We start from the raw sequence: 18,597 nt of genomic DNA, 5'->3' as shown, positions 1-18,597 counted from the left end.
ACCTGTCCCTGTCATCTTGTGGGTGTTCCTGCCCCCACCCCTGTGCTACCAGTGCTTGTGGGCTTGTGCCATGTACCGAGCGGGCCTGTTCTCAGCTCTCCACCTGACCTGGGCAAAGCTCGCCACCCGGACCCACTGTCTGCAAACCCTTCAGCCTGCAACCCAGCCTGTGCCCACTTCCCGTTCTCTAGTCAGCTGGCGTCACCATCATTACCCCGGATAGCGTCACTTCCCAAAGGACAGTGGGGGCTGGACGCTGGCTGAGATCAATCCGGGGCAGGGGAGACCAGGCTGGCCAGGAGCAGAGCCAGGTCTGAGCCCCGGGGCTCATAACACGCTGATGTGAGGTGTATTTGTGGGTCGAACTTGCTTAAGGGACCCCAGTTTGGACACTAACCCTCACCTGGATCCCCACGAGACACAGCAGTTCTAATGCCTGTTGTGGTCTGGTTCTCAGTCTGCTGAGTTTTCAAAGTTCGGGGGTCACGTTTTCATGATTTTCTTCCCAGCCACCTGGGCTACAAAATGACTTTAAAAAACAACTGAAATTCTCCCCTAATCCCAGGACTCTGGGAGCTTTTATGTTGATGCGTGTGATAGAAATCCCAAGCGTTGGTGTCACGCCCCTTGCTGAGCACACACCACGTTCAACACGGCTGCCTCTGGGTCGCTCGAACAGCCCTCCAAGCCCTGTGCGCTTCCTCGGGGTTGGGACACCGGCCTGGGGATGTCGGGGGATCCCGGCTGCTTTCCTAAACCCTGTGTGGGGCCTGCAGATCTCCTCAGCGGCTGACATTGCGGTTGAGAAACCAGGCCGCTGAGATTGAACCGGATTGAAAACAGCAGCTGGTGTGATGACCCTGCTGTGGGAAACCATCTTCTCAGAGCCCAGCCGGGCTCCCCTCCGGATCACCGGCCTGACCCTAGAGCCTCCGGGCTCCCTCAGCGCCTCCAGCGGCAGGTTGGCCAGGCCCCGACCCCCAGGCTGCCTGCAGCGCCGATCGCCTGCCGGGAGCTGGAGGGAGGAGCCGCGGCCGGGCCCGAAAGCGAAAGCGGCAGGGGTGGTGGCTGAGGCCGGGGGCCGCAGGGCGCAGAGCGGAGGGCAGCGCGGGATGGCCGGGGAACGCGCCCTGCAGCGCTTTTACGCGCACCGCGTGTTCGTGCAGGGCGAAGACGAAGACTGGCGCGCCTGGAGGAGCTCCGAGGTGGTGAGCAAGACGGTGGCGAAGCTGATCGAGTGGCTGTACCAGAGCAGCACCGGGCTGTACCCCGAGGACGCCAGGCCCGTGGGGAGCCACGAGCAGGAGCTGCACGTCCAGAGCCACGCCAGTGCCAGCGACTTCGACTTTCTCATCCCGCTGCGCTTCCCCCCCGAGCTCCGGCTGATGGGCCGCAGGCCGGTCCGGGACCTGAGCGCCCTGGAAACGCGGCTCCCCACCTACATCTACGGGGCCGGGGGCGGGGCGCTGCCGGTGTTCCGCTGCGGGAGCAGAGTGGTCCTGGAGCTGGCCACGCTGCGAGCGGAGGGGGCCACCGCCTACTGCGATGCGCCCAGGGCAGCAGAGAGAGACAAATTCAAGGTGAGCCCGCCCCTGCGAGCGAGGTCCTGGGCTCAGCCCCCGTCCCCCTGCCAGCCCAGCCCTGCCGGTGCCCCTCACTCCCGACCCACAGCCCCCTGCTATCCCAGCCCTGCCCCCCCCCAGCTCTGCCAGTGCCCCTCACTCCCGACCCACAGCCCCCTGCCTGCCAGCCCAGCCCTGCCCCCCCCAGCTCTGCCGGTGCCCCTTACTCCCGACCCACAGCCCCCTGCCTGCTAGCCCAGCCCTGCCCCCCCAGCTCTGCCGGTGCCCCTCACTCCCAACCCACAGCCCCTGCTAGCCCAGCCCTGCCCCCCCCCAGCTCTGCCGGTGCCCCTCACTCCCGACCCACAGCCCCCTGCCTGCTAGCCCAGCCCTGCCGGTGCCCCTCACTCCCAACCCACAGCCCCTGCTAGCCCAGCCCTGCCCCCCCCAGCTCTGCCGGTGCCCCTCACTCCCGACCCGCAGCCCCTGCTAGCCCAGCCCTGCCCCCCCCAGCTCTGCCGGTGCCGCTCACTCCCGACCCGCAGCCCCTGCTAGCCCAGCCCTGCCCCCCCCCAGCTCTGCCGGTGCCCCTCACTCCCGACCCACAGCCCCCTGCCTGCTAGCCCAGCCCTGCCCCCCCAGCTCTGCCGGTGCCCCTCACTCCCGACCCACAGCCCCTGCTAGCCCAGCCCTGCCCCCCCCAGCTCTGCCGGTGCCCCTCACTCCCAACCCGCAGCCCCTGCTAGCCCAGCCCTGCCCCCCCCAGCTCTGCCGGTGCCGCTCACTCCCGACCCGCAGCCCCTGCTAGCCCAGCCCTGCCCCCCCCAGCTCTGCCGGTGCCGCTCACTCCCGACCCGCAGCCCCTGCTAGCCCAGCCCTGCCCCCCCCAGCTCTGCCGGTGCCCCTCACTCCCGACCCGCAGCCCCTGCTAGCCCAGCCCTGCCCCCCCCAGCTCTGCCGGTGCCGCTCACTCCCGACCCGCAGCCCCTGCTAGCCCAGCCCTGCCCCCCAGCTCTGCCGGTGCCCCTCACTCCCGACCCGCAGCCCCTGCTAGCTCAGCCCTGCCCCCTCAGCTCTGCCAGTGCCCCTCACTCCCGACCCGCAGCCCCTGCTAGCTCAGCCCTGCCCCCTCAGCTCTGCCGGTGCCCCTCACTCCTGACCCGCAGCCCCTGCTAGCCCAGTCCTGCCCCCCCCCAGCTCTGCCGGTGCCCCTCACTCCTGACCCGCAGCCCCTGCTAGCCCAGTCCTGCCCCCCCCAGCTCTGCCGGTGCCCCTCACTCCCGACCCACAGCCCCTGCTAGCCCAGCCCTGGGCTCTCCCTCACAGCTGGTTCCCCTCAGTCCCGACCCACAGCCTCAATGACGTTCCAGATGAACTATTTCAATTAAAAACAAATAGAAAAAATAGCGATACTAATGTATTTTGGGGGCCCAGCTCCAGATTTGTAAAGCTTGGTGTTGATAATACTGCAGGCAGGTCTCTTAGTTACCACCCAAATCAGGAATCTCGCAGCTTTTTAACCTTCCAGCAGGATTAATTTGTTGTGCCCTATGATTTGGGGCTTTGTCCCACATTCGATCCTTGATGGCTTGTGACGTGGGAAGAGAGAAGATCTGATGGATTTTCCTCTTCCTTCCCAGGAAAGCATCGACAATCACCACTTGGATCCTGTCCGCATCCTGCAGGACTTCCACAGATATGTGCAAAATGCTCTGATTGCAGGTAATTTGGGGAGCAGGGGCAGAAGGTGGATATGTGGGAGCCAGGGTTTGGGGGGCTAGGAATGTGGAGTCAGCAGAGAAGGAGTTGGGGTACTGGGAGTGTGAATTTGGGGGTGGACATGAGATTGAAAGGGGTGAGAGAGTGGATCGGACATTGAGGTGGGACTGGGAGGTATGGGAAGGTGGGGATGGGCCCAGGAAGCTAGGAAGATGAATTTGAGGAGGAGGGGACAGGTTTGGGGTTATGAGGATGGATCAATTGTTAAAGAAACCAGCTGGGTAGTTGCTCATAACACTTTCGTTCTCGATTTCTTGTATCTTCAGATGAAAACAGCCACCCCAGAGACAATGGTGAGTACAAAATAAATTGCTGGATATTGTCAAATAACCGTGTACCATGTTTACTAAAGAGTGCCAAATACTAGAGCAGATTGATCAAGTACTGATCTCAGCTCCCTGGGGTCAATCCGGAGTCACTCCCTGGCTGCAGTGGGGTAACTCCAGATCTACACTTCTTTAACTGAGAGCAGAAGTCAGCCCCAAGTAATATTTTGAAATACTGTCAGAATTTTGGATGCTATGTCCGCAACACATATTGGTCCTGGGTTAGATGCTGAAGGTGACCGAGGATGTGATGTTGGGGTGCTCCAGTTTTGCGGATGCCCTTTCTCAGCCCTGTGTAGCTGATGCAGACAGCTGCCAGAGCTTCCTTTTTGATGAGAATTGGTCCTGCTTTGAGCAGGGGGTTGGACTAGATACCTCCTGAGGTCTCTTCCAACCCTGATATTCTGTGATTCTATGGTCCAATAGTTTACTGCCCGAGGGAACAGCTTTCTGCTCATGTAGAGGGTTGGGTGTCCCTCATCATCCACATTCTGGGATAGCCCTGCCCTGAGGCCTATCTGCAAGACGCTCATCTGTAGGGTGAACTGTTTTGAGAAGCCAGGGTGGAAGAGGACCCAGTTTGTGGGTTAGATGGTTCTTTAAGGCTTTGAACATACTGTCATCAGCTTTCATCCATTTGACCTTTTGCGGCCAGTGTCCTTCACCAGGTTAGTAAGAGCCCGTAACAGCTGGCCAAGCCCAGAACTCCACCAGCAATGGGGTCTACCAGGACAGGTCTAAGGTGGTCTGTGGTCCAGTGGTCCACAGCCATTCCAGCAGCTCCTGCACCCCGGGCTTGGGTAACCTGGGTATTGCTTGGACTTTCCTAATGTCTATGCAAAATCGAATCGACCTGTCTGTCTTTGGCACCAGCTCAGTCAGGCTCCTCCACCAGCTGGGGGATTCCTTGATGACTCCTCGGGCTAGCATAGGCTGCAGCTCTTTATATACCATTTTCCACATCCTCCTTGTTCAGAGCTGGGGGCTCTCCTGGACTTTGTGCCCCGGCTCGGTCGGTATGAGGTTGTAGATCAAATGCATCTGCCTTGGGTGGGCTGAGAACACTGAGGAAAAAGGCTGAACTAGTTGTAGCATCTGTGCCCATTGTTCAGGTTGGAGCTGGGTTTGAATTGGGTGCACATCTTGAGATGTCATGGCTTGAGGCCCTTGCTCCAGCTCGGGGAATAGAGGGGTATGAGCAGGGCCTTCCTGATCTCGCCAGGCCTTTTAGGAGGTTAACATGAATATCTGCATCTCTTTATGCTTGCCAGACTGACAAATCTCAAAGTCCTACCCTTATCACCTTGACATCTGGCCAGCTGACTCGGAGCTTGGTAGTAACAATAATATACTGTCCCACTCCTCTATTGTAGGCGTGTTCCTGGTAATGCTGAGCTGTAGTGAGGTTCTCCTTTGCACCACATCCCCACCCTCCCCAGCACTCTTAGCCTCTCCTGTAGCTGGAGCACATACTGCAATGAGCCTGTAGCTCTGGGTACCCAATGTTCTTCCCAGGATTCCCAAAGGAGGCCCAGAATCCCCTGGTGTGGTCTCTCATACAGCAGCTCAAATGGCAAAAACCCTGTGCAGGCTTCAGGGACCTCCTATATGGTGAACAGCAGGGGTGGCAGCATTTGGTCGCAGTGGCAGAGGTTAGAGGCCGCAAACTTTCAGCACCATCTTCATGGTCCCATTGAACGACTCCACTAACACGTTAGCCTGCGGGTGGTAGACTGACGTCTTGAGGGATTTGACCTTTAGCAGCTCATGCAATTCCTGCATCAGTCTTGATGTGAAATTGGACCCTGGGTCTGCCAGGATTTCTCTAGGTATCCCGACCGTGGTGAAGACCTTCATGAGTTTGGTCGCAATGGTGGGTGTGTTTGTCATGTGGGGTGGGGGGAATAGCCTCAGGTGTACCATGTCCTGTAATCCTCCGTCACCAATACGTGCCAATAACCCAACAGGTTTTTCTTGAGTGGCCCTATTAAGTCCAGGCCTGTTCACTCAAAGGGTACCCCCAGCACCAGGAGGGGGACCAAGGGAGACTTCGGGGTTCTCTTGGGCCCCGCCAGGTGACAGTCAGTATCCCAGGCTAATGAAATCTGAGGCTCACCCTTTCCAGTGTCTTCTCCCTCCCCAAGTACCTAGCTCATGGCACCAATTGAACTGGGTGTAAGACTCATTGGCAGAATTTCTTGGGCACCAGAAGCTGAACCCTATTTCCCTGGTTTGGGGGTGCAGTGTCACCTGGTGCAGTCATTCGTTTCTGAGTTCGAAGGGTCAATCTCTTCGCGATTAGTCACAGCTCTGCGTTCAAACGCCCAACTCAGAGTCTGGTCCTCATGTTCTTCCCTTGGAAATCCACATCTTGCATTAACCCGTTGATACTTATAACCTGGGTGCCCAGCGGTTGGTGGGGTGCTGGGTCGAGCTTCCAGGCTGCAGGGAGGTTCCATCTTCTGGGTCTTCTCCAGCTCCAGTGAGTTCCCCTGGTTTGCTTGTTTCCATCCCACGGCCTCAGGATCTCCCCGAAATGCTTCAGATCTCGACCTGAGATTACAGGGCAGGCCAAAGCAGGTGACAACCCCATACAGTGAGATTCCATGTGGTTCCTTGCCATCAGCTGCACTGCTCCATGGGATAGGGACATACATCCCGGGGATGCTTTGCCGGCAGATAATGGCGCCAACTTTTTTGCCGCCCTAGGCAGCAGAAGGTCCCGCCCCCAAAATACTGCCGACGACCGGGGCAGCCAAAGATCTGGCCGCAGCGGTTGCCGCCCCCCAAATTCTAGTGCCCTAGGGAACCGCCAAGGTCGCCTAATGGGTTGTGCCAGCCCTGGCACCAGGTTGGTCATGGGCCTGCACTAAATTCTCCCCCACTGATGTCTGACTGCATCCTGAGTCCTTAGGCCTGTCACCTAGGCCCCATTGACCCTTCCTAGTACTGTCATTTTGGCCAAGCCCTGTTTGCAAGCTCTAGCATTGGCTGTCCAGGCTTGCCTGGGGTGCAATCCATGAAGGCACAGTCACACCACAAGTGCCTCCTCTGGCCGCACTCAGAACGCAGGGGTCCTTCTTTGGAGGTGCTTGCCGGTCCAGGGGTCTGCAGTGATTGTCCACCATCGGTTTTAGCTCCTGGACAGAGTTCAGTAACCTACCCCACCAGCCAGCGTGCAGTCTCTGGCCCAGAGATGCTGATAAGTTTTGTAAAATGGAGACAGTTGTCACAGAGAGATGCCTGGGTTTGTCACAGCTGTCACAGAGGAGGCTTAAATATGGATTTAGGTACCAAACTTTAGGCAGTCAGCTCTGGGAAACTTAACTTGACCTTATAAAATGGGAGCAAACGATGAGTCAAAAGAAACCTTTGGTAATACTGATCCCACACTTTCCCTCCCCTCTCTCTCCTTCTAGACCCGGTGTGGCAAGCAAGACTATGGAAACCTAGAGTGCCTCAGATTCATAAATCAATAAAAGGTAAGTTGGACATTTAAGAACATAAGAATGGCCATAGTGGATCAGACCAAAGGTCCATCTAGCCCAGATTCCTGTCTGCCGACAGTGGCCAGTGCCAGGTTCCCCAGAGGGAATGAACAGAACCGGGCAATTATCAACTGATCCATCCCCTATAGCCCAGTCCCAGCTTCTGGCAAACAGAGGCTAGGGACACCATCCTGTCCAATAGCCATTGAGTAGTAAATAACACTTCCTTATCTATTTTCTCCACACCAGTCATGATTTTATAGACCTCAATCATATCCCCCCTTAGTCATCTCTTCCAAGCTGAAAAGTCCCAGTCTTATTAATCTCACCTCATATGGCAGCTGTTCCAGACCCCTAATCATTTTCTGAACTTTTTCCAATTCCAATATATCTTTTTCGAGATGGGGTGACAACATCTGCACGCAGTATTCAAGATGTGGGCATACCAGGGATTTATATAGAGGCAATATATTTTCTGTCCTATTATCTATCCCTTTCCTAAGAATTCCCAACATTCTTTTAGCATTATTTTCTTTTGGGCCATTTCTTTAAAACACAGAAAACAATCATAGCTCTATAGTCTGGAAATGTCACACTTGTGTGTAAGATATAAGAGGTAATTGTTCTGCTCTGCTCAGCACAGGTGAGGTCTCAGCTGGAGTACTATGTCCAGTTCTGAGTGCTGCACTTTAGGAGAAATGAGGACAAATTGGGGAGAGTCCAGAAGAGAGCAACAAAAATGAGCAGAGGTTTAGAAAACAGGACTTTTCATAGATTCCAAGGCCAGAAGGGACTCTTGTGCTGTTAATAAATTGTATAGCCAGTTGCTTGACCACATTTTGGTTCATTATTTCATTATGAAATATACCCAAGATCAAATAGCTCAGGCAGGTTTATTAATGTGGTACAAGGAAAAAGGTTTTACATGATACCAATTTCTGAAGAGCCGTCCTGTGCAGCAATGTTACTATCACCTTACACAGACAGTGACTGTAATGATCCTGCGGTTCATTAAACAACAAACTAGTGAATGAGAGAGGAATAAAATCTGTAATAAACCAAACTAGAGTGTGTCTGTGGAGAACTGCTGCACACAGCTACACAGTTTCTCAACCCAACTTCCAGGGCACAGCTCTAAATTCCTATATTTATAACCTGTCCCTTTTGAGGGAACTTCTATAAATCTTCCGCAAACATGTCTCTACAGCTTCCCTCTTAAAGAAAAATGAATTAACTCTTACCTACAGGTATATATAAACAGATAACCTCTATCTAACAGCACATGCATTAAATTCTCCACTCACCTAATACATTTCCATAAACCCAGTGTGTCAGCTACCTAGCAAGGAGAGGTTACCAGCACATCACTCTGGAGTGAGTTTTTGCCGCTCACTTTCCTCAACTTCCCCTTCTCCAGACAGGTTAGCGAGTCTCTGTGAGTCAGGATGTTTAATCTCCTGCTCTGATCTCCTCAGTACCAGCCTTCCATCGGAGTCTGTGTTGTTCTCATGTTCCTCGACAGTTTCTCCTTTGTGTGTTGATGATAAAGGATCAGTCAGTTGAGAAATGCCAGAGTCCACATCTACTGTCAATGTGTTGGAACTTTCTGGGATTACTCATAGATCCCTTCAATTACATCAAAATGTGTTCCCCGGATCTGTCTGGTCTATGTTAGACCGAGGGATGTCTCAAGCACACACTAGCACCTGGGTTAAGAGATGGGAGATCATGGGCCCTTTTGTCAAAATAAAATTTCTGCTTCCACTTGAGATTGTCTTTCCTCTTCTGTATGGTTTCATTGTTATGAGATTTCAGCAAGTTATCAGTGGTTGGTAAATAGATCTGATCCTTCTTCCCATTACCAGCTGAGCTGGAGAAAAGCCAATCTCCAGGGGTGTACTTTGGTAAACCAGTAATGCTTTATACAAATCACCCCCAATGTCAAATTCTTTACTGTCTGTTCAGATCTTTCCACAAGTCCATCTGATTGGGGGTAATTTGGATTTGACGTTTTGTGATGAAAATCCCAATCTATGGCAAATTGCCTAAAACCTGGAAAATGGCAGCCCATTATCGCTGAAGACTTCATCTGGAATTCTGTGTCCGGAGAAGATTCCCTTCATGCCGGCTATCACTGACTACTGTTAGTACTATGCAGTGTGCAAATTTCTGATACAGAGAATAATCATAGACTCATAGAACATTAGGGTTGGAAGAGACCTCAAGAGATCATCTAGTCCAACCCCCTTGCTCAAAGCAGGACCAACCCCAACTAAATCATCCCAGCCAGGGCTTTGTCAAGCCTGACCTTAAAAACCTCTAAGGAAGGAGATTCCACCACCTCCCTAGGTAACCCATTCCAGTGCTTCACCACCCTCCTAGTGAAATAGTGTTTCCTAATATCCAACCTAGACTAATAAATAATAATAATAATCTGTGACTTTGAATAATCTTTTGATTGCTAGGTAAATCAGTCAGTGCCAACCTTCTCATAAAGCCTTTGTGGAACTGGATGAGGTCTCAGCAGCTCTGCTTGTTGGCATGGCTTATATTTCAGGCATGAAAAGCCATTTCTTACCACGTTACTAATGTCGTGAGTGATTCTCAGCCTATACTGCACCCCTCATGCCCATTGTTTGCACTTTCCAGTTCCTAAATGTCCCTCGGGATCTTCCACAGCATTTCTTTTCAGAGGCTCATTGGAATTACAGCCTTAGTGCCCTGGAAAAATCACCCCATCTATCACAGTAAGTTCACATCTGCAGTTCCAATAGACTCATACTGGAACAGCAACTGCTTATTTCTTCTGGCCACCCTTTAATGATCACTTCTTTAAGGATCCCCAACGATTCATCTTACTCTGTTTCCTCTCTCATTTGTTGCAGTTTTCCTCTTAGCTACTGGAATTGCCTTTACAACCAGATCTACGTAGGTTTATGTCTCTGTCTCTAAAGTCTTCTCCGGTTTCGTGGGAGCCACTGCTTTGGAAAGTGCATCTGCCGTTAACAGGAATTTACCAGGTGTGTAGGTCACAACAAAATCATAATTTGCAGCTTTATCATCATTCTTTGAATCCTTAAGGTGCAGCCATTTAGCGGTTTGCTAAATAATGCTACCAGGGGCTTGTGGTCCATTTCAACTTCTACCATCTGTCCATAAACATACCTACTGAATCTCTCAGATGCAAACAATATTCCTAAAAGCTTCTCTCAATCTGTGTGTATCTGGTTTCTGCCTCAGTCAGTGATTTGAATGCATATGCCACTGGCTGCCAACAATCCTCATTCCTTCTGTAAAATCACTGCTCCTAATCTAGACTGTGAAGCATCTGCTGAGATGTCAATAGGCCTTCCTGGTGCAGAGAACTTCAACATGGCTCTTGGATCAGTTGTTGTTTTAAACCTTCCCATGATTCCTTCTGTTCTGCACCCCAATATCATTCATTTTTATTATCTGGGAGTTTTCTCTAAGCTAATGAACCATTCCCAGGAACCGCTGGACATCTTTCTTTGACTGCAGATGTGGCATCATATCTTCCTCTTATCAGGTTTTACACCTTTGTTGGAAATAATATCTCCAACAAAAGTCTGTTCTGTAACCCCTAAAACACATTTCTCCCTATCTAGTTTGCAGTTCGCAGTTCTAGTTGCATCCAGGACTTCCCGAAGTCTACGATCATGCTCCTTTTTTGTTGGGCCCCAGATGATGATGTCATCCACTGTCTTCACTGTTAATATGTTCGTAGACCGTATGTATGGTTTTGTGGCACACTTCTAGTGCTGAAGCTATGCTGAAGGGTAAAGCATAAGAATCTGTATCTTCCAAACAAGCAGAGTATTACATGTGCATAGTTTTGAGCTTTCTTCAGTTAATTTTAGCTGCCAAAAACCCGAGGATGCCTCTGATTACTGAAATATTGAGCATTTGCAAATCGAGCCATAATCTCTTCTCTGGTTGGTAGTTTGAAATGTTCTCTCCCTAGAGTCTTGGTGAGGTCTCTGGGATCTAAGCACATGCGTAGCTGGCCGTTACTTTCCTCCACAATGACTATGGAGCTGATGCATTCTGTTGGCGCCTCAATTTAATTTTTACTTGCATTGCTTCCATCCTTGCAAGCTCAGCCTTGAGTTTATCACAGAGTGCAAGTGGCACTTTTCTACATGGCTGAGTAACTGAAGGGACCTGCTTGTTTATCTGGATTGTATGTTCACCCTGTGAGCAACCCAACCCTGGAAACAGGTCATGATATTCCCAAAAGAGTACCTACCTCATGGCCAGGTTCAGTATGATCTTGTAGTGAGAGCACCTGTTTTACCAGACTGAGTTTCTCACATGCAGCCAGGCCTAAAATTGGTGCCACCTCCTTTGGCACTGCGATGAATGGGAGCCTGTACGTGGTGTTTTAGGTTGAGGCTAGCAGTGCACACACTCCCTCCCTGCCCTTCACTGGTATATTTGTTACACAATAACCAGTTACTTTTATTTTTGTTGGTCCTAGTTTTGATCTTATTTTCAGTTTCTCATACTCTTGTTCAGACAGAATATTAAACCTGAGTTCCTGTGCCCACTTTCAGTGGAATAGCTACTCCATTCACTGTCACAGGCTGTAGTATCCAGTCCCTCTCATTGGGCTTGCTAGATCTCAGTATGTCTGTGAAAAACTTCTCAACCCAGATTGTCTTTAACTGAATGCACTTGACTGTTCTGCATTTGGATCTGCAGCATTTTGCAAAAGGATTGTTTTTCCCACATTTATGACAGTTTCCAAAAGGCAACGCACTGTTTGGGACCATGCTGTGATCCACACCTTCCAAATCACTGTCCGTACCCAGTCTTCCTCCTAGCAGTGGTCTTCATAGCGAGTGGTTCCCTTTTTGATTTTGACCTAGTCTGTCTATATTCTTTCATAGTACTCGGGTAACCCCTTCTTGTGGATTCAGCTCTTTGGCTTGTTCCTCCACGCTTTCTGCTGTCCTGAATATCTGGGGAGCTATTTATAAAGTTAGTCTCCTTCATGGAGCAGTCCCTCTCTTAACACATTATCTTTAAGGCCACAAATGATTCTATCTCAGACCAGAGAATCTGTCAGCTCACCAAAGTCACAGGTTTTCCTGTGTTTCCTTAATTCTGTGACATATTCCTCTGTAGTGTCACCAGTTTTTTGCATGCATATAACAAAAAAAAATTCTCTCTCTCAGAGGTCTCATTACTCTGGCATGCAGTGTTCCTCAAATGTAGTCAGTATTGGACTTAATTTCTTGCTTTCACCTTCTTCAAACTTAAAGTTGTTATAACTATCCAATGCTTTCTACCCAACAACATGCAGAAAGATAGATGATTTCACATGATCACTTTTCTCCTCTGCCCGTCTGGTTGCTGAATACAATTCAGATCTTTGTCTGATTTTTTTTTCCAGTTCTCTGCAACATTGCCTGACAATAGCAGACTGGATGGAGGTTGCAACACCTCCATTTTTAGCATTTTTTCCCCTTCATAAGCTAGTCAAACTACTACTAGCTTCATAAAATACATACACAAGCCTTTGTACTTCTCTGCTTGCTGCTCCATATGTACTGATCTTGGGGTTCATTAAACCAGTGGTTCTCAACCGGGGTACACATACTCCTGGGGATACACAGAGGTCACCCGGGGGCACATTAACTCATCTAGATATTTGCCCTAGTTTTACAACAGGCTACATAAAATGCACTAGCAAAGTCAGTCCAAACTAAAATTTCATACAGGCAATGACTTTGTTTATACTGTTCTATAGACCATATACTGAATTGTAAGTACAATATTTATATTCTTATTGATTTAGTTCAGGGGTTCTCAAACTGGGGGTTGGGATCCCTCAGGGGGTCGCGAGCTGTCAGCCTCCACTCCAAACCCCACTTTGCCTCCAGCATTTATAATGGTGTTAAATATATTAAAAAGTGTTTTTAATTTATAAGGGGAGTCACACTAAGAGGCTTGCTATATGAAGGGGGTCACCAGTTCAAAAGTCTGAGAACCCCTGATCTAGTTTATAATTCGGTGGTAAAAAGGAGGAAGTCAGCAATTTGTCAGGAATATTGTGGCTGTGACACTTTTGTGTTTGTGTCTGATTTTGTAAGTCATTTTTAAGTGAGGTGAAACTTGGGGGTGTGCAAGACAAATCAGCCTCCTGAAAGAGGTACAGCAGTCTGGAAAGGCTGAGAGCCCCTGCATTAAACAACGAACCGGTGAATGAGAAAGGAATTAAACTTTTAATAAAACAAACTGGAGAATATGTGTGGTGAACTGCTGTACGCAGCTGACCTGTGTTTTCCACCCCAACTTCCAGGGCACAGCTCTAAATTCCTATACTCCTAATACAGCAGATACTTGTTTGCCCCAGCAGGCAGGGCAAGTTACAGGTTAACACGTGTTTGTATTGTAGCCTAGGGCCCCACCTGGGGTGAATCATGACCAGGCTCCAGCGTCTGTGGAGTGTCTACATTAGGGTTTACACTCATTGGCTGTGCAAATGGCACATCCGATCCGTGCCGAACTTTCCGGGAAATTTCAAGCCATCAATAAATGGAATCGTATGGATTTTTGTGAAAAGGAGGTATGGGGGGAAATGTGGGCCACACAAAGCCCCTCTCTTCCCCCAGCACTTGTTAGCAAGACCAGCAGCTTTAACCACATCTGTAACCGGTAGATCTGAGAACCCGCCCAGCCTTATCTTTCTATGTGCATCTCTGGATCTTCTGTTTTCTCCCCATCTCATAGAGAGAATGACACTGCAGCCCTGGGACCCCAAATGCCCGGCTGTGCAGCTGATTTTCCGGCTGGGCGAGGATGAGAGTGTCTCTGTGGATCTGGTCCCTGCCATCCAGGGTAAAGTGGTGTTGTCTGAGGACTGGCAGAGAGATGACCTGGCCAGACTGTCCGACTGGTGGGACAAGGAGCCGGGCAACAGCCAGGAAAGATTCCGCCAGAAGGCAGAGCAAGTTGGGAGAGTCAGGGCTGAAGTAGTGGCCAAAGATAGTTTCTGGAGGTAAAAAAGATCCACCGCTGAAAAGAACTGAAATGTTCTCTTGGTCTTGAATCAACATTTTTATTTCCCAGAGAGACATTTTGAATTGAAATGAATTGAATTGCAATGTTCAGCTCTTGAAAACTAGAAAAAATTTTAATTTCTGAAATGTTGATGAATTTGTTTGTTTTTTCATCCTCTGTCCTGTTTTTTGGCCATCCAATAGAACGATGGATTCCAGGCTAGTTTCCTCCCCATCTATTCCTTTTCCTTCTTTTTCCACTCGTGAACTCTGAAAAAGTTAGTGTCTACATGGAAAAACTTCTTTGGTTTAAGTCAAGGCTTGAATGTAAGCCAGTCTAGTTATACTGGGCTAGCCCCAGTGTGGCCACTCATTCCCGTTCAGGAGTGCCTTGGTTTGGTTCTGGTGAGTGGGAAATGGCAGTCTGCACCTGGCACTGAAATGCGGCTGCCTCTGCAGTGGGGCGTGGGGGCTGTTTATACCGAGATCCCTCGCTCACCGACATTCAATGAGGTTGCTCTTTCCCTCGGTTCCAGGTTCTCTTTTGCTAATGCCGAGACAGCTTTTCTCCGGGACATCGACAGTGACGGGGGGCAGCGACGGAAAGCTCTGAGACTCCTGAAGTTCATAAACAAGGAGTGCTTGGTCCCAGAATACGGCAAGATACTGACATCTTACCACCTGAAGGTAACTCTCCCAGCATGCCTGGGCAGGACCATCTGCGGTAAGGGGATGCTGGGGAGGGCATGGGGGGGGATAATTCAAGCATAGGTAGTTCTGTCTGTCTGGGCCCAGGCTCTGGTCCGAGATGTTGTGAGTTGTGTCAGATCCCAGGCAGTGCAATCCGTGCTGCCTCTGTTGAGTCCGAGTGTCTTCTCTACTTTCACTGGAGGACTCATGGAGAGACCTGGCTATATTGTATAATTATAATCTATTTTGATTCTGATCCAGTCTCATGCTTCAGGGCTTAAGCTAATCAACTGTGGAGATCAGGAAAGGGACTTTTTTCCCCCAATGCACAACTGGCCAGGTTCATTCTGGGTTTCTTTCAACTTCCCCTGGAGCACTGGGGACCTGCTACAGCTGGAGATGGGAAGCCAGACCGGGTGGGCTGGTGCTCTGAGCTGGTCCAGAGAATCCTCTTTTAGCTGCCTGGCTGGTGGGCCTGGATCACATGCTCGAGGTTGCCAGATTTGGGGTTGTGAAGGGATTTCTTCAGGTCAGCCTGGAAGACCTTTAATTCAAACATTTCTTCTCCGCAGTATTGCTCAAGTGTCTGAGTTCAAGAACTGCTCAATCCTCCAACTCTACCTTGGTCACCCATAAAAATATTCAGGGGAGAGGAGACAAAACCTGAACTGCTGATGGGGGAGGGGGACGTGAACTCAACAAAAATCTGTCAAGGAAATTACGGAAAAAGCTGGGCCAGATCCCCAGCTGGGGTCACTCGGCTGTAGCTCCATTGGGGTCAATGGCCAGATCCCCAGCTGGGGTCACTTGGCCCTAGCTCCATTGGGTCAATGGCCAGATCCCCAGCTGGGGTCACTTGGCCCTAGCTCCATTGGGTCAATGGGGCCAGATCCCAGCTGGGGTCACTCGGCTGTCGCTCCATTGGGGTCAGTGGGACCAGATCCCAGCTGGGGTCACTCGGCCGTCGCTCCATTGGGGGTCAGTGGGGCCAGAATCCCAGCTGGTGTCAAGAACTCAAGGAGTTACACTGATTTCTTTTGTCTTGGCTATATAACTTTCCTCTCTCTGTGCAGACTGTTCTTCTGTGGGCCCAGGATATTCACCCAGAGAAGAAGAAATGGGAAACCCTGGAGTTGTCCCTGAAGACCCTCCTGAGCCTCCTACGTCACTGCGTGAACAAGAGAAAGCTCCCCCACTATTTCCTGCGTGACTTTAACCTCTTCAACAAGCGCTACAGGGAAGGCAATGGGTTCTATGAGCACCTGGCCTTGCAGGTTCTTGACAAGGAGTGGGAGCTATTGGAGGTGGATCCAGTGCTGTATATATCCTGGAGAGTCCTCAAGGTTTCTGAGAGTCCAGGGGCCTTCAGCACTCTCTTGGAATTTAAAGCGAGCCACCGGGAAGCCCTGAAGAAGCTGAAGGATTTGGAGGAGGAGGAAGAGGGGTATAAGTGGGAAGAGGAAGAGCTGGGCAACAAGAATGTAACTGCCTGGCCAATCCCAGGGAACGAACAGGTAGAGCCCTGCAGGGTTGAACAGAGGAGCAGATGCTGGCTATAGGATTCTGCCGGAAAAAAGCCACTGCCATAGCTAAGAATGAGAAACATGTAATCTGAGCAGCACTAAAATGCTCATGCATCACCAGTTTGTCTTGAACATTGCTGACCTCCGCGGGGGCCAGGGGCAGAGTTAGTACTGAAATGTCGGGGTTATATTGTGAAGAGGCTCTTCAGATATAATGCCTCTCCCCCACTGCCGCCCTCACTTTAAAATTTCCCCCATTCTTATCAAGGGTCTGTCTGGGTGAAGCTGGGCAAAATACTCAGGGCATAGGGGATGTGAAATGGACAAACATTCAGTAAAAAAAAAAAGTACTGGGCTGTGGGATTGTGGCTCTTGAGCAGGGCCGGCTCTAGCCATTTTGCCGCCCCAAGCACGGCGGCACACCGCGGGGAGCGCTCTGCTGCTCGCCGGTTCCACAGCTCTGGTGGACCTCCCGCAGGCGTGCCTGCAGATGCTCCACTGGAGCCGTGGGACCAGCGGACCCTCCACAGGCACGCCTGTGGGAGGTCCACCGGAGCCACCTGCCGCCCTCCTGGCAACCAGCAGAGCACTCCCCGCGGCATGCCATCCCAAGCACGTGCTTGGCGCCCTGGGGCCTGGAGCCGGCCCTGCTCTTGAGATTGACACGCACCAGCCATGATCATCTCTGCCACCTACAGCGCCCCCTGCTGGGACAGCCCAGGGCTGGCGTAACTGGGAGTTCTCCCCCACACAGCCAATGCCCCATCCCCTCCCCACAGTGCCTCCTGATGAGAGAGTGTCACAGAGTCGTGGGAGCAAAGCAATAGAATTGCCCCATATGAAGCCAGCCAGGGCCCTGTAGCAATGTACCTACTTTTGGTGAGTGCACTGTCACCAGGGTAAGGAGCTTACACAGCTTCATCCTTCCTGAGTCTGATCGTGGAGCATCCAGCATCCCCTTCCACACCGTGCACTTCCTGCAGCCAGTCTGTCCAGGTGGGGCTCCTGGGGAAGCCATGGGGCTCTACACCTATAGGTGCCAACTTTTCCCCGCGCCGGTGGGTGCTCGCGCCCCCTGGCCCCACCCCTGCCCCCCCTCCCATTCCAACTACTTCCCCAAAGTCCCTGCCCCAATTCTGCCCCCTCCCTGCCCCTATTGGACTCCTTCCCCAGATCCCTACCCCAGCCCCACCACCACCTCTGAGTGCACCGCATTCCCATTCCTCCCCTCTCCCAGTGCATGCCGCGCAAAACAGCTGTTTCGCAGCAGCAAGCACTGGGAACTAGGGGGGAAAAGTGGGCATGCGGCGTGCTCAGGAGGAGGTGGGGTGGAGGTGAGCTGGGGCAGGGAGCTGTCAGTGGGTGCAGAGCATCTACCAATTTTTCTCCATGGGTGCTCCAGCCCCAGAGCACCCACGGAGTCAGTGCCTATGCCTGCACTCCAATTCCGCAGTCAGATGTGACTGAACCAGCGTTGTAAAATGAAAGGTTTATTAGACAAGAGGAACACAGCGTAGAATAGGACACTGTTAGCATAGAAATCAGTGACTTTCAGCTTAATCTGTCTTGGGAAGAGGGGAGCCCAGAGCCAGGGCTCTGGCCCTCCCTGTGCCTCAAGCCAGCCGAGACCGACTCGCTTCACTTCCTGGCCCCTGCCACTGCCCATTGCTCCTCCTCCCATCTTTGTGTGCTTCCTGGGCAAAAGGTGTCACCTGGTTACATCCCCCTCCTAGGCTCCGGTTAGGAAGGGGCGGCCATAGCATAGGTGCAGCCAGTGGGAGCAGTCCCCGCAAAAGTCATACCCTCTTATTCTCATCACCTAGAATATTAGTGCAATATCCAGGGAAACTGAGACACACTGTTTTTTGCATGAATACTGTGTAAGACTCACATAGGCTCACATACAACATAACAAGGTGAGTAAAACTCCATTTCATCACATCTCCCCCCTTCGAGACCGAACTGAGTGAGGTCACTTTAGCCAGTGACGTGGGGAGGTTCGGGCCCCTCCTCTCTGGGACAAAGCATCAGCTATAACATTGGCACTCCTCTTAACATGGGCCACCTCCATCTCATACTGCTAGAGGGACAGACTCCACCTCAGGAGCTTTGTATCGGCCCCTTTCATCTGCTGCAGCTACAGCACGGCGAGTGGTCAGTGTACACAGTGAAGTGATGCCTGAATAGATCTGGCTGTGTGTCAC

General features: G+C 51.4%; 1 protein-coding gene across 2 annotated transcripts; it reads left to right on the top strand.

Moving 5' to 3' along the window:
• The first annotated feature begins 1,091 nt into the window (after positions 1–1,091).
• On the top strand, positions 1,092–16,510 carry LOC127052790 (uncharacterized). 2 transcript variants are annotated; one of them, XM_050956855.1, is made up of 7 exons: positions 1,092–1,580; positions 3,203–3,284; positions 3,608–3,634; positions 7,087–7,149; positions 13,912–14,179; positions 14,717–14,867; positions 15,944–16,510. In XM_050956855.1, exons 1-7 carry the CDS (start codon positions 1,113–1,115, stop codon positions 16,427–16,429), a joined length of 1,545 nt encoding a protein of 514 aa, XP_050812812.1. In that variant the 5' UTR covers positions 1,092–1,112; the 3' UTR covers positions 16,430–16,510. The 2 variants fall into 2 exon arrangements, with proteins under 2 accessions (XP_050812812.1, XP_050812813.1); XM_050956856.1 differs by lacking the exon at positions 15,944–16,510 and adding an exon at positions 15,443–15,526.
• The last annotated feature ends 2,087 nt before the right edge of the window (positions 16,511–18,597 follow it).

The sequence above is a fragment of the Gopherus flavomarginatus genome, chromosome 5 (assembly GCF_025201925.1).
Source record: "Gopherus flavomarginatus isolate rGopFla2 chromosome 5, rGopFla2.mat.asm, whole genome shotgun sequence".
NCBI classification, from domain to species: Eukaryota; Metazoa; Chordata; order Testudines; family Testudinidae; genus Gopherus; species Gopherus flavomarginatus.
Note: the sequence above shows the minus strand (reverse complement) of the source record. Positions and strands in the feature narration are given on the sequence as shown.